General features: G+C 46.7%; 1 protein-coding gene across 2 annotated transcripts in view; it reads right to left on the bottom strand.

The window, feature by feature from the left end:
* REEP3 (receptor accessory protein 3) overlaps positions 1 to 13,524 on the bottom strand; it is a 67,321-nt gene extending 53,797 nt beyond the window's left edge. Inside the window, exon 1 of one of the 2 annotated variants that reach the window (XM_075934900.2) lies at positions 13,439 to 13,524. In XM_075934900.2, coding sequence (XP_075791015.1) covers positions 13,439 to 13,470 — 32 coding nt within the window. In that variant the 5' untranslated portion in view covers positions 13,471 to 13,524. Of the gene's footprint in view, positions 1 to 11,712; positions 11,827 to 13,438 lie in introns of those variants that run through there. The other variant, XM_075934901.2, reaches the window with a different exon arrangement.
* Positions 13,525 to 14,199: the final 675 nt, after the last annotated feature.

Below are 14,199 nucleotides of genomic sequence, written 5' to 3'. Positions count from 1 at the left end.
ACTTGTTTTCACTCTGCATACCTCTCCCAGACACCGGTGGCTACAATAGCAGCAGAGAAAGCCTCCAAAAAATACATCAATATGCTGCTGTTCCCACAGCCGGGGAGGGGGAGGGGAGCAGAGCAGCAGCAGCACGCTGCTGTTCCTGAACTCCATTTCTGGCTACTTCAGGGCTTTCCCCAACTCTGCCCCTGCAGGAAGTTGGCACTGGTGCTCTAATCTTGTGGGGGCTGTGAAGTGTAGCGCCAGCGTGGGCTCCCTGCTACAATGGGGAGGAGGTTGGGCTCAAGCTTCAAAAGCTTCATAGGTTGCCGACCCCTGTACTACACATTTTTGCTGATAAACAAGGCCTAGTGTTTGGTTCAATATTACACTTCTGAAAAAGTTTTCCAGAATGTTACATTCAGATAGATCCTGTAACCTGCACTTCCTTGGCTCGTTACATTTCATTCACATGTGCCATGAAATACCTCTTATTCCTTTAAGAGTATAGCGATTTATAATTATAGCGTTCATCTGTGTTTACACACATGGGTGTTTACAGTGGCCAACTGGCACCATAATGTTTTGCATCAATACTATAATACCTAATGGTTTGCTACAACACAAAGAAACATCTCTTTAAATTTAAAGATAACTGACAATCCCTTTGCAGTCTCATTAACTTTTTTTTTTATGGTGGTCTTCAAAATCTGAAGTTTCTACCGTAGTGAGTTATTTTCATATAGCCTAAATACTGAGTGTTGTTTTGTTCTAGAAACTTCCTTTTGTGCCACATCACAATGTTTGTTATTTTTCCCTCTGAAATGTGAATGACATACATTTAAACACAGTTTGTATTAAGAAATATACACCAAGCGCACTAATTTAAAATGCCATCCCCCATAACATGCCTTTAACTATGCTCCAGCCAATCCAAGCTTACTGCAGCCCCTCAGTTTGCTATGAGGCATCTGCACAGACATCCCTATTCAGCACTAGAGGGTATTCAGGCAAAGCATCTGCTATAATACATTTGACCTAACAAAACTTGTGCTGGGCTGCAGACTTCAGCTCTAACATCAGCTCTCCTGACATTCTGTGTACATCAAAACTGACTGGGCAATGTCTTATACTCTGACTTTAAGAAACAGACCATCATTCATCCCATTATAAATATAAAGGAACAGGCCAAAAAACATTTTTGGAAAATCATGCTTCAAAAACAATTTTGAGAGATGATTTGGTCATAGCTAGGTGAACTTTCATAGTTGCCACACAAAACATCTCTTTGATCCCAAACAAGCTTCAAGTTCCTACTCCAAAGCATGGAGGTACGAGAACACATGCACACGCACAAAAAAGAGCATGTCCCCGATCCCCTCCCAAAAAAAGCCTTTAGGAAAACTACTCATTTGCAAAAGTAGCTGAGCTATTTTTGCTGGAACCTTACTGTGTTCAGCTCAGGATAGGGAGCAAGTATGTAATTTTTTAGCGTCTTAAAAAAATTATGAACTGAAAACAAGGACTTATAGGAAAGTGTCAAGCTATCTTAAGTTATAGGCATCTTATGGGCCAATATTAAAAACAATAGGTGAAACCGTTGCGATCATGTATGGCTTCATGTAATGGCAGTTGGGAGTGCAACTTACTTTTCAGGGACACCGAACACCCAACAGCAGCTAGTATACAGATAATTTAGTTTCTATATGACACTATATTGTTCTCCATTACCTGGTATATACACACCCATACAGAACTTTAAGTGAACTAAGAATCAAAGCATTCCTTCTCAAGACCAAAAAAAAAGTTATTAGCCATCAGAAATTACTAAAATATGTAGAAATTGTATTGCTGTTAGATGGCTACCATTAAGTAAGCATTTTTAAAGAAAATATTTAACACCTATCTGCACTTTTACAGTAAGCAGAAAGGTTTTGACTTGGTATTTGACACATTTAACATGTTTTTTAGTACAATGGGAAAATGGGTACTCAGACATGTGTTCCTTTAGACAGCAACTCTGGACTTCATTCAAAGCTACCTTCAGTAGAGTTCAGAGCATTCCATCTGTCTGAATATAGAGGCTTAAATAGTCAAATTTTAAGTGTTATCTTGTCACTGCAACAGAAACAAATACATACAAATCATACCAGTACATACATATTAATTTATTTAGGGTAATAATAAATTAGGACTGACACGCTATTAAAAATTAATTGCCCAATTAATCATGCTGTTAACCAGTAGAATACTATTTATTTAAATATTTGTGGTCGTTGCTACTTTTTCAAATATCTTGATTTCTATTACAACAACACCGAATAAAGAGTACAGTGACCATTTTTATTACAAATATTTTCACTATAAATACTATTTGTCAATTCACCTAATATAAGTACTGTAGTGTAATCTCTTTTTGGGGGGGGGGGGGGGGGGGAGTTGAACTTACTAAAGTAGAATTATATTAAAAAAAAAACCTTTGCTCACAAAAATAAAATGTAAAATTTTAGAGCCTTCAAGTTCACTCAGTCCTACTTCTTCTTCAGCTTCTTACTCAGATGATAAAAATAAACATCTGTCAGTCTACACTGTTCATCGTTATCAAGCAGCACCCACCACCAGCCTGGAAGCATGTCCTCTGGAATGGCAGCCAAAGCATGAAGGGGCATAACCGTGTTTAGATCATCTGGCACATAAATAGCTTGCAATGCCAGCTACAAAAGTGCCAAGCAAACTGCCTGTTCTCACTATCAGGTGATACTGTGAACAAGAAGCAGGCAGCATGATCTATAAATATGAACAAACTTGTCCTTGGTGACTGGCTGAACAAGAAATAGGACTGAGTAGACTATAAAGTTTTACACTGCACTCAAAACGAAAAGTTATGTAACAAAAAATAAATCTACATTTGTAAGTTGCACTCACACAATAAAGAGATTGTATTTGGGTGGGGTGAGGTGAGCTGAAAAACATTTTTGTTTTATCATTTTAACTAGGAATGTAAAAATGCATTTATTTTGGTAAACATGTAACTGATGAAAATTACAGCAGTTACACGTTAACATGGGCGGGAGGAGGGGGAGGTGGCTCTGTGGAAACTGCCTGATGCGGAGGCAGCTGATACAGAGGCAAAAGCATTGGGGGTGGGTGGAGGGTCTGCGTGTTACTATGAACGTTATCCAATGTGCCCAGGCTCACTGGTGATCATTTACATGTTTACACTACCACATCCCTAATTTTTACAATGCGAATACTGTAAACAAAAAGGAAATGTTACTCACCTTGTGCAGAAGCAAAATGCAGGACAATGTAGCACTTTAAAGACTAACAAGATGGTTTATTAGATGATGAGCTTTCGTGGGCCAGACCCACTTCCTCAGATCAAATAGTGGAAGAAAATAGTCACAACCATATATACCAAAGGATACAATTAAAAAAATGAACACATATGAAAAGGACAAATCACATTTCAGAACAAGAGGGGGATGTGGGGAAGGAAGGAAGGAAAGTGTCTGTGAATTGATGATATCATCAATTCACAGACACTTACATTTCAGAACAGGAGGGGGATGCGGGGGGGGGGGAGGAAGGAAGGTAAGTGTCTGTGAATTGATGATATCATCAATTCACAGACACTTTCCTTCCTTCCTTCCCCCCCCCCCCCCGCATCCCCCTCCTGTTCTCAAATGTGATTTGTCCTTTTCATATGTGTTAATTTTTTTTAATTGTATCCTTTGGTATATATGGTTGTGACTATTTTCTTCCACTATTTGATCTGAGGAAGTGGGTCTGGCCCACGAAAGCTCATCATCTAATAAACCATCTTGTTAGTCTTTAAAGTGCTACATTGTCCTGCATTTTGCTTCAGCTACCCCAGACTAACACGGCTACATTTCTATCACCTTGTGCAGTAACTGGAGTTCTTCGAGATTTGTCCCCGTGGGTGCTCCACTTAGGTGTGTCAGTGCTACTGTGCGCATGGCCCAGAGATATTTAGTAGCAGTCCCCGGCTGCAAGCACGTGCTGCACTATTGCACAATCGCTCTGACTGATAGTTAGGTATGCGCCAGCAGTTGTTCCCTCCGTTCCTTCTCTACGCTGGACTGTTATCCCGGATCACAGAGGAGGAAAGTGGGTGTGGAGCACCCATGGAGACACATCTCAAAGAACTCCAGTTACTGCACAAGGTGAGTAACCTTACCTTCTTCTTTGAGGGTCCCCGTGGGTGCTCCTCTTATGTGACTACGCAGCCATATTCCTGCTTGGCGATGGGCGCTCCGTGTTGCAGGGATGGATACTGGCCAGTATGGTACGTCCAAATCTAGTGCCCAAGTCCTGAAAACTGAATAGCGTAATGTTGTGCAAAGGTATTGGCCAAAGCCCATCTTGCAGCTCTGCAAATTACGTCTATGGAAAGACTCTGCAGGAAAGCAGTTGTGGTAGACATTGCTCTTGGGGAATGCATCCGTATAACTGTTGACGGCTGTCTGTGTTTCAGGGTGTAAGCCAGTTGTACGCAAGTAGAAATGCATTTGGATATTTGTTGTTTGAAAACAGGTTGTCCTCTGGACCGGTCCTTGCACGACAGACATGAAGAGTCTGGTAGTGTGTCTGAAGTCTCTTGTGCAGTCAAGGTAAAAGGCTAATACCCTGTGTACATCCAGCGCGTGCAGCACTGCCTTCTTGCTGTCCTCGTATGGTTTCAGGAAGAACACAGATAAGATATTGGTTTGTTACAATGGAACAAAGTAGATACTTTAGGCAGGAATTTCAGATGGGTTCTAAGGACAACCTTGTCCTTGTGGAACACCATGTACGGTGGGTCTGCGATGAGTGCCACTATCTATCTCCTCTCTGAGCTGATGTTATGACTATGGGTGTGTCTAAACTACATGTCTCCATTGATGGAGCCATGTAGATTAGGCTGATCGGCAAAGGGAAATGAAGCCGCGATTTAAATAATCACAGCTTCATTTAAATTTAAATGGCTGCCACGCTGAGCCGACAAACAGCTGATCAGCTGTTTGTCGGCTCAGCGCGCTAGTCTGGACGCTCCCGCGCCGACCTGAAAGTCCTTTATCGACCTCCCCGTTATGCCTCGTAGGATGAAGTTTACCGGGGAGGTCGATAAAGGGCTTTCAGGTCGGCGCAGGAGCGTCCAGACTAGCACGCTGAGCCGACAAACAGCTGATCAGCCGTTTGTCGGCTCAGCACAGCAGCCATTTAAATTTAAATGAAGCCGCGATTATTTAAATTGCAGCTTCATTTCCCTTTGCCGAACAAACAAATCTACATGGCTCCGTTGATGGAGCCATGTAGTATAGACATAGCCTACGGCTACGTCTACACTGGCACCATTTTCTGGAATTGCTTAAAACGGAACAGTTTTCCGTTATAAGTATTTCCGGAAAAAGCGCGTCTGCATTGGCTTTTCCGGAAAAGCATCCTGTCAAAGTAGACGCGCTTTTCCGCAAAAAAGCCCGGATCGTCATTTTCGCGATCAGGGCTTTTTTGCGGAAAAGACTACTGTGCTGTCTACACTGGCCCTTTTCTGGAACAGTTTTTCCGGAAAAGGACTTTTGCCCGAATGGGAGCAGCATAGTTTTTCCAGAAAAACTCTGACAATTTTACAGTAGATCGTCATTGCTTTTCCGGAAAAGCAAGCGGCCAGTGTAGACAGCTGGCAAGTTATTCCGGAAAAGCGGCTGCTTTTCCGGAATAAGTGGCCCAGTGCAGACACAGCCTATGAGAAAAGCTACTTTCATTGAAAGGTGGAATAGTGATCAAGTGGCTCGAAAGGCTGTCTCATGAGTTCAACATAAGAGTCAAGTCCCATGATGGTACAGATCTCTCTGTGGTGCATAAAGGTTCTGTATCCCCTTCCGGAATCTCTTCACACATGGGGGGAAAAAAACAGAATACCCCTGTATGGGTGGGTGTATCACATATACAGCTGCCAACTGTACACTTAGGGAACTAATTGATAGTCCTGTGTCCCGCAGGTGGAGAATATACTGTAGTGAATGGGTTCCCAAACTGAGGGGGGGGGGGTGAAGAAATTCCAGGGGGGCGCAAGGCGACCTCCTCCCCTCAAGTTTTGCTGCTACAGTAGAGTCCCGATTATGCGACCTTCACTTATCCGACCTTCCGCTTTAGCCGACATACCCATACCACTGCTGCTTTGTCTGTCAGTTGGGGGCCTTCCTGTTGGCACAAGGCTTCTTGGGGATGGCAGTTGCGGGAAGGCAGTTGTTGGAAGGGGTGTAACGGGGGTGATACAGGGGAAGCCACCTAGGCTGCTCCGTGCTCAGCCTGAGACACTCTCCAGGGGTTCCCGCAGCCGGCCACACCCACCCCAGCCACGCTAGCTACGCTTGCTTGGGAGTGACATGCAGCCTTGGCTCTGCCCGCAGATTGGTGCAGCCTTGTTCCAGGGCCACCCGGCCGCTGCTTCCTTCTCCTACTCCTCCCTTTGACAGCAGGAACTAGGCCAGGTAGCAGCAGCCCTTTCAAACCCACCTGACTCCAGAAGCAAGAGGGACCAATGCATGAGATCCAGCCATGGGGCACGTGCAGAGTCAAGGGGCGCGGGTTGGCGCCGCTGCCAGGAGGCGGGGAAGGGACCAAGCCACAGCCGTTGTTGGCTGCTTTGTCTCCGAGTGCGCTGTGCTCCGAACAGCTGGCAGCCTGCGAGCAGGGCACAGCTGGTGCAGGGGGTGGTGCGGGGGACAATTAAGGGGAGGACTAGCTAAACCAGTCTGGATCCCCCTCACAATACAGTAATTCCTCGTTTAACACATGTCTGCTTAACGCGGTTTTGCGATAGCATGATTTTTTGGGGGCAACATTTTTCAAACAACTGCTCATTGCACAGTTCCCCAGTGACCCCTCTGGCTGGATGCCTTGCATCTGGCCAGAGGGGGTCACTGGGGAACTGCGCGGCAAGCGGCAAACCTCCACCGCTTTGTAAGGAGGCAGAGGAAACCCTGCGCAGCTGCCGGTGACCAGCGAGCTGGGGAAACCCAGCCGCCCGTTGCAAGCGGGGGGGGGGGGGGGGGGGGGGCAGAGGAGAGGGAATGAGGCATCCGGCCAGAGGGGGTCGCCGGGGAATGGCACGGCAAGCGGTGAACCTCCGGAGGCAGTGTAAACCCCGCACACCTGCCGGTGACCGGCCAACTGGGGAAACCCAGCCGCCGGCTGCAAGCCCCCTCCCATGTTCTTCCCTTCCCTTTCCCAGAGCCAAACACCTCCCCTCCCTGATATAACCCAGTCCTCTTTCTCCCCCAATCTTATGTCCCAGTCCCAGCTGCTAACAAATGCAAGCTGGAGCTGCAAGCGCATGTGTGCTTGAAACGCAACCCCCACCTTTTCCATTATTTTCAATGGGAAAATTGACCCCACATAACACATTTTCATTTTCATAGCACGATCATTTTCTGAAATGTACCCACCATGTTAAATGAGGAATTACTGTACAGCGAAGACTTTGTTCACATCCCGGGCCATTTCTGTATTATCTGACATTTTCATTAATCCGACCGCCTGTTGGTCCCGTTTAGGTTGGATAAATCGGGACTCTACTGTTTTTTGTCATGTTGTCATTTGCATTAACTGATAAACTAGGCTTATCAGTTAATCATTTAAACCAGTGGTCCCCAACATGGTGCCTGCAGGGGCATTTGTGTGCACCCGCCAAGTGCTTGGGGCTGGCCTGGCCCTGGGCACGTGGCGCATGCATGGTGCTGGAGCCGGCCCTGGGCTCCTGGCCTGCAGCTAATAGGGATATAAAAATCTCGTTTAATTGGTTAAACAATTAAAAGGAAGGCTGGCCATGGACAAGGGCTGGAGCAGTGGGAGAAGTCCCTGACTAGGGACGTCATTGGTTAATCATTCTGTCATCTACAAATTGAGCCTGGGTGTATCAGTTAATCCTCTCAACTACACACATTACCACCCCTCCCCCGTTGCCTCTGCATCAGAGGCAACAAGGTGGGGAAGCAAGAGCCAGTGCTTGTGTGGAGCGAACTTAAAGCTCCACCTGCCTTCCACCCACACGCGCACAGAGGCAGCGTGGGGTGGGAGAGGAGCCTGTGACACCTTCACTTTCCCCAACCCCACACTACTGCCTCTATCAGAAGCAGCAGCACGAGGGTGGGAGGGGGAGAAAAGGGGGGACAGGGCAGGCTGCTGCAAAGTAGCCCTTGTCCACAGGAGTCTGAGTGGGGCCCAGGAGTGTACTGGTTGCTGCCCCAGAAACTATCAAATAGTCATGTAACCACTAAAATATTCAATTACACATTCACATCCCTACCTGTGCCAGGCCTGCCATGTACAGAGGCTGCTCCTGCCAACCAGCAGGAGCAGTCCCTGCGTGTGATGAGCCCCATGGGGCTGGCTCAGCCTCCTGCCTGGTCCAGCCTGTACCAGTCAGAACAGCCAAGTCTCACTCACTAAGGATGAGGCTTACTGGTTCATCCTTCACATCTCTAGCAGCCAACAATCTCCAGCTGCCCAGCAAATATTCACCAACTACACATGATACAACAGGAACACTAACCAAGGAACCAATCCCTGCAACAAGCCCTGTTGCCTCCTCTGTCCACACATCTCCCAAGTGACACTATCGTAGGACCTAACCACATCAGCCGTACCATAGGGACTTGTTCACCTTCAGATCTATCAATGCGATACATGCCATCAATGACCCTCTGTCATGCACACAAAAGAATGGACACAAATCAGACATAAAAAACAGTACCATTTAAAAGCCAGTAGGAAAGCAGTTCAACCTCCCCTGGATATTCAGCAACAGACTTGAAAGTTGCCATATTTGAGAAAAAAATTCAAAAACAGACTGCAGCAGGAAACTACACAGCCAGAATTCATATACAAACTTGACACTCTCAGACTGGGTCTGAATCGAGACTAGGAGTAGCTTGTTCACTACAAAAAGTAATTTTCACTCTTAGTATTCTCATCAGCATGTGTCACATCCACCCAGATTGAATAGGTCCGGCCCACAAAAGCTTACACGCAAATAAATCTGTTAGTCTTTAAGGTGCCCAGGACTCCTCATTGTTTTTGCTGAAACAGACCACTACTTGTCTCCTGGATGCAGTCATTGCTCCTGCCTCCACCTTTCTGAGAGGCTGAATATAGTCACTTTGTCAAGGTTCTGAAGCTAAATTGGGGCAAGCAAAGTATGGAAGGGTCTAAAAAGTGTACATTTAAACATCTTCCCTTCTGCCAGAAAAGAAAAGTTATATGAGCCTCTCAAGAAGAGTAGCTAGAGTAGAACCACACTACATATTGCCTTATATCTCCCATTCCTCCTCATAAAAGTCTGAAAAGTGTAGATAAAAACTTGCTTCTGTCACAAGCTATTGTAGCTTTAATTTACTTTTAAGTCTCTGATTGAGAGACCGCATATAACATTCAGTCATTGTATAAAATAATTCACAACTTTATGGCATACGGCCCATAATGATGATTACAAAATCAAGCTCTCAGCCATAGGTATTCTAGGAGTCTTTCTTGTATTTTTGAAAACAACTCCTAAATAAAATAGCAAACTCTGCTTTTACACTCACCGAAGTTCTTATCAAACAATATGTTGCTTTGAATTAATTATATATGAACTTATGCAGTAATGGAAATAAGCATAAGCAGGTGACTGCATACTTAGCCACAAATCTGATACAAGGACATGTACTTACAAACCCACAAAACAAAACTCACAGTCAATCTGTGGAATTCCTTGCCAGAGGATGTTGTGCAGTCCAAGATTATAACAGAGTTCAAAAAAGAGCTAGATAAATTCATGGCGGATATAGATCATCAATGGCTGTGAGCCAGGATGGGCAGGAATGGTGTCCCTAGACTCTGTTTGTCAGAAAGTGGGAATGGGGGGAGATGGATCGCTTGATGATTATCTATTCTGTTCATTCATCTGTTCGTGGCACCTGGCATTGGCCACTCTCAGAAGACAGGATACAGGGATATATGGACCTTCGGTCTGACACTAAATGGCCATTCTTATGTTCATATAATCAATGTAGCATTGAGTATTTGAATAGGGATGCTTTCAGTCGCAGTTTACTTAAGGCATCAGTGATCAAAACACTGACATGCAGTATCTTTGACAACATTTGTTTGCAAAATGGGTACAATTCATTTAAGCATGCACTACCGTGATGAACAGTTTAGTTTGGGGCTTTGTTCAGTGACATTTGTCAAACAAATAAACCTTATGTTAGAGAGACAACTATCAGAATGCAAAATAAGGGGCAAGTCAGCAGAAGAGAAATAATCTCAACAACATAGGAATGATTTCCTCACAACAGATGAGGGATGTTTAGTTGATTAAATTTATCAACTAGTCATTGGAATTTCCATCCATTAGTTGATAAGCGGGGGAGCTGCAGTGGGGTTAGCTCCCAGCCCCAGGAGCTAACCCCGCTGTGGCTCTCCCTTTTAAATGCATTAAGAGCCAACAGGCACTTAATACATTTAAAAGGCTGACGCACAGGGGAGAAAGGACCTGACATGAGCCAGGAATCAGCTATGTCCCCGCTACCCCCCTGCCCTCCTACCTACCACAGAGATAGTGAGGAGGAGGAGGAGGAGGAGGAAGTAGGTGACTATCCAGTAAGCTTACGTTTATCAGATAGTTGACTAGTTGCTTACATCCCTACAAGTGATAAAAAAAATTACAGCCTCAGTTTCATGACTAATACTGTAAATAGCTTACAGCAGAAATAGCAAAAAAGTAGCCTCATGAGGAAACCTTTGCTTAAAATGGAGATTGTTAATCAGTTTTGGTCAAAGTGTGGACATTTTCTGTTACAATTTAGCCGTTAATATTTGGATATGTAAGAGACCTATCACTTTCTCCTGCCTTTAACATCAGCATTTCCATCCTATATATGGGACACATCCAGCCCACTTAATTAGCATCATTAACATGGATCCTACAATTGACAGGTACTACTTCTGCTGTTATTTCCACTCCAATTCATCTAATGAAGTGGGTTTTACAAAACAAAAAAAACAAAAAACAAAAAAAAGCCCGATTTTATATATTTTGGTTAATCTCTAAGGACTACTCATTTTTTAAAGTTACAAACCCGCATAGTTACCCCTCTGAGATTTTTTTCCCCCACTTTTGGAATGTTTCCCCTACAGTGCTTACTCTAGAGAGCATCCATGTCTCCCTTCATTACATTTCTGTTTCCTAATCCATTATGGCCGTACTCTCGCCCAGCAGCCCTCTCACCTTTATTCCAACACCTATTTTTCCTTGGTGCATCCAGGGAAGGTGGACGGGATTCTTAAATCCAGATCCCCGGCACCAGAGCAGGACAGTCTGGTCAGTGCAGGCAGAGATATCATGCAGTTCAAAAAGCCTCCAGCACCCTCCACCCCCAGTTCCCTATAGAAAGGCTCGGCATCCAATCCAGCCTGCAACACCCCTCTGTGCTGCGTCTCTGCACACAGCTTCCCCTCCCAGTCCACAAAACCTGAGACAGGAGCTCAAGGACCACAGGCAGGTTGCAGGAACACAGGGGGGAAAAGAAGCACTGGGGGTCGGATGGACTTGTGGTCAGGGAACGGGTTGTCCCCATAAATTCAGCAGGTGTTTATAGTTTCCACAATTATGATTCAGAGGGGTAGCCGAGTTAGTCTATAACAGGAAAAACTTTAAAAAAAATTAATAGTCTCTAGCAGCACCTTAAAAACTAACAAAACATGTAGATGGCATCATGAGCTTCAATGGGCACAACGCACTTCTAATTCTCCAGTCATCTGAAGACGTCCAGAACCAAATTATGATTGTTCCCCAAATCTGGAAGGGTAATGTTATAAATTAGTAGCTAAAAACCCAAGCTGTCCCACAGGTGGGCATGTCCGATCAAATACTCCATCCGTGTAGTCTCCCTACTACAATCAAATTGTTACATTCAAATAGGTTTAGTTACCTATCTGTGATATCACAATGATATCACAATGCAGGACAATGTAGCACTTTAAAGACTAACAAGATGGTTTATTAGATGATGAGCTTTCGTGGGCCAGACCCACTTCCTCAGATCAAATAGTGGAAGAAAGTAGTCACAACCATATATACCAAAGGATACAATTTAAAAAAATGAACAAATATGAAAAGGACAAATCACATTGCAGAACAGAAGGAGGATGCGGGGGGGTGGGAAGGGGGAGGAAGGAAGGTAAGTGTCTGTGAATTGCTGATATTAAAGGTAGGGAGAGTGGGATGTTTGTGAGTTAATGGTATTACAGGTGATAATTGGGGAAACTGTCTTGATAATGGGTGAGAAAGTTCAAAGACTTGTTAAGTCCTTGTCGGTAAGTGTCGAATTTTAACATGAATGACAGTTCAGAGGATTCCCTTTCAAGTGCAGATGTAAAAGGTCTTTGTAGCAGAATGCAGGTGGCTAAGTCATTTAGAGAGTGTCCTTTCTGGTTAAAGTGGCAAGAAACTGTTTTCTCTTTGTGATCTTGTCTAATATCTGTTTTGTGGGCATTAATCCTTTGGCGAAGTGTCTGAGATGTTTGTCCAATGTACATAGCAGACGGACACTTTCGGCACATGATAGCGTAGATTATATTTCTGGATGCGCAGGAATATGTGTTCTTGATCTTATAACTCACTTGGTTAGGTCCAATAATGGTATCAGCAGAATGAATATGTGGACAAAGCTGGCAACGGGGTTTGTTGCAAGGGAAGGTACCAGGGTTGGTATTAGTGTGGTAATTAGTGTGGTATTAGTGGGTCTGGCCCACGAAAGCTCATCATCTAATAAACCATCTTGTTAGTCTTTAAAGTGCTACATTGTCCTGCATTTTGCTTCAACTACCCCAGACTAACACGGCTACATTTCTATCACTATTCTACAATGATATCACCTGAGTGTATCCCCCACCAAGTCAACATGACCGACAGCTTACACTGCAGGGTAACACACTTCACAATCTAGGGAAGATTACTGAGAAGTATCATCAGGTTCAAAAAGCTTCAGAGTGGCAAACCAAAGGTCTTAGTCCAGGGTAGCAGCTGGCCGCACGGCTGCTTCTCTGCCCGGCGCGCTGCTTGCCGCACGGCGCGTTTCCAATGGGCTACTACGCCGCGAGAAGCACAAGCGCAGATCAAGCCTGGGCAGGAACCGACCGCAGGAATTTGACTGCGACTGTGACACCGGGGGCAGGGAGACCCCTGCAAATGCCGCCCGGGCCTTCCCAGGCTCCCCGAACGCTACCGCAGCACATCCCTGGCGGGTGCCAGCCGCGGCCACCGGGCCCTGAACACCGCCCGTTGCCCGGCGCGACCCCGGAACGGCCTGTCCCAGGCCCACCACGGAGCGTCTAACAACCCCGGCCGCCTAGGCCACCGCAGCCTCAGCAGACCAGCCCCCCCCCGCGGGAGCGCCGCGCCACTTACACAACCGCGCGCGAGATCATCCACGACACCATCTTGGCCCCAGCCGCCGCCAGCAGCGACACCCCCGACTGGCTCCCTCCCCTCCGCCTCCTTCCTTTCTCTTCCCCGGCCCCGCCCCGCCCCCGCGCAGGCTCCACCTCCCAGCCGACCCTGCCGCGCCTCTAACATGGGATTGGCTGCCCCACCGGCAGAGGCTGGGGGGGTTGCGTAGGCGCTGCGCTCACGTCGGGCTCGAGGAGCGTTGACGCAGGGAGCGCACGCGCCAGGTCTGAGTGCGGGGAGGTGTTTGCTTGGGAACCCGCCGGCGCGCCACGGTGTGTGGAGCTCGCGCTGCACCCTGGGCAGAACTTGGGGTTGCTCCCTCCCGACCCTATGGGGGGCCTGTCTGTGTGTCCCCTCCACGCAAACACCCCTCCACCCCCTGCAGTGGGGGGCTGAGGAAACGGGGGGGTCACTCGTCACACGGCCCACAGCCTGACATCATCACCTCAGTCTCAGCCGGCTGGGGCGGGCGAGGAGAGATTTCCGGGGGGAGGGGAGAGTGAGGCGGGCCCCACTGCTGAGGGAGCTCGGGGGCTGCGGGGGGGGGGGGGGAAGCCTGCCCAGCCGCTGCCCACGTTGTCAGCAGCCTCCCTCCCAGGCGAAGCCGAAGGGAAGAGCCCTGTAGGCAGGACGGTCCCCAGCAGCGGGAGGTGGAGAGCTCCCCGCTCGCCCTGCTGGCAGCTTCCTCGCTCCTGCCCCACCACCACCCAGCCCCCCTC

Source organism: Pelodiscus sinensis, chromosome 8, assembly GCF_052426305.1.
Source record: "Pelodiscus sinensis isolate ZL-2025 chromosome 8, ASM5242630v1, whole genome shotgun sequence".
Lineage (NCBI taxonomy): Eukaryota > Metazoa > Chordata > Testudines > Trionychidae > Pelodiscus > Pelodiscus sinensis.
This window is presented reverse-complemented; position numbering and strand designations above follow the sequence as displayed.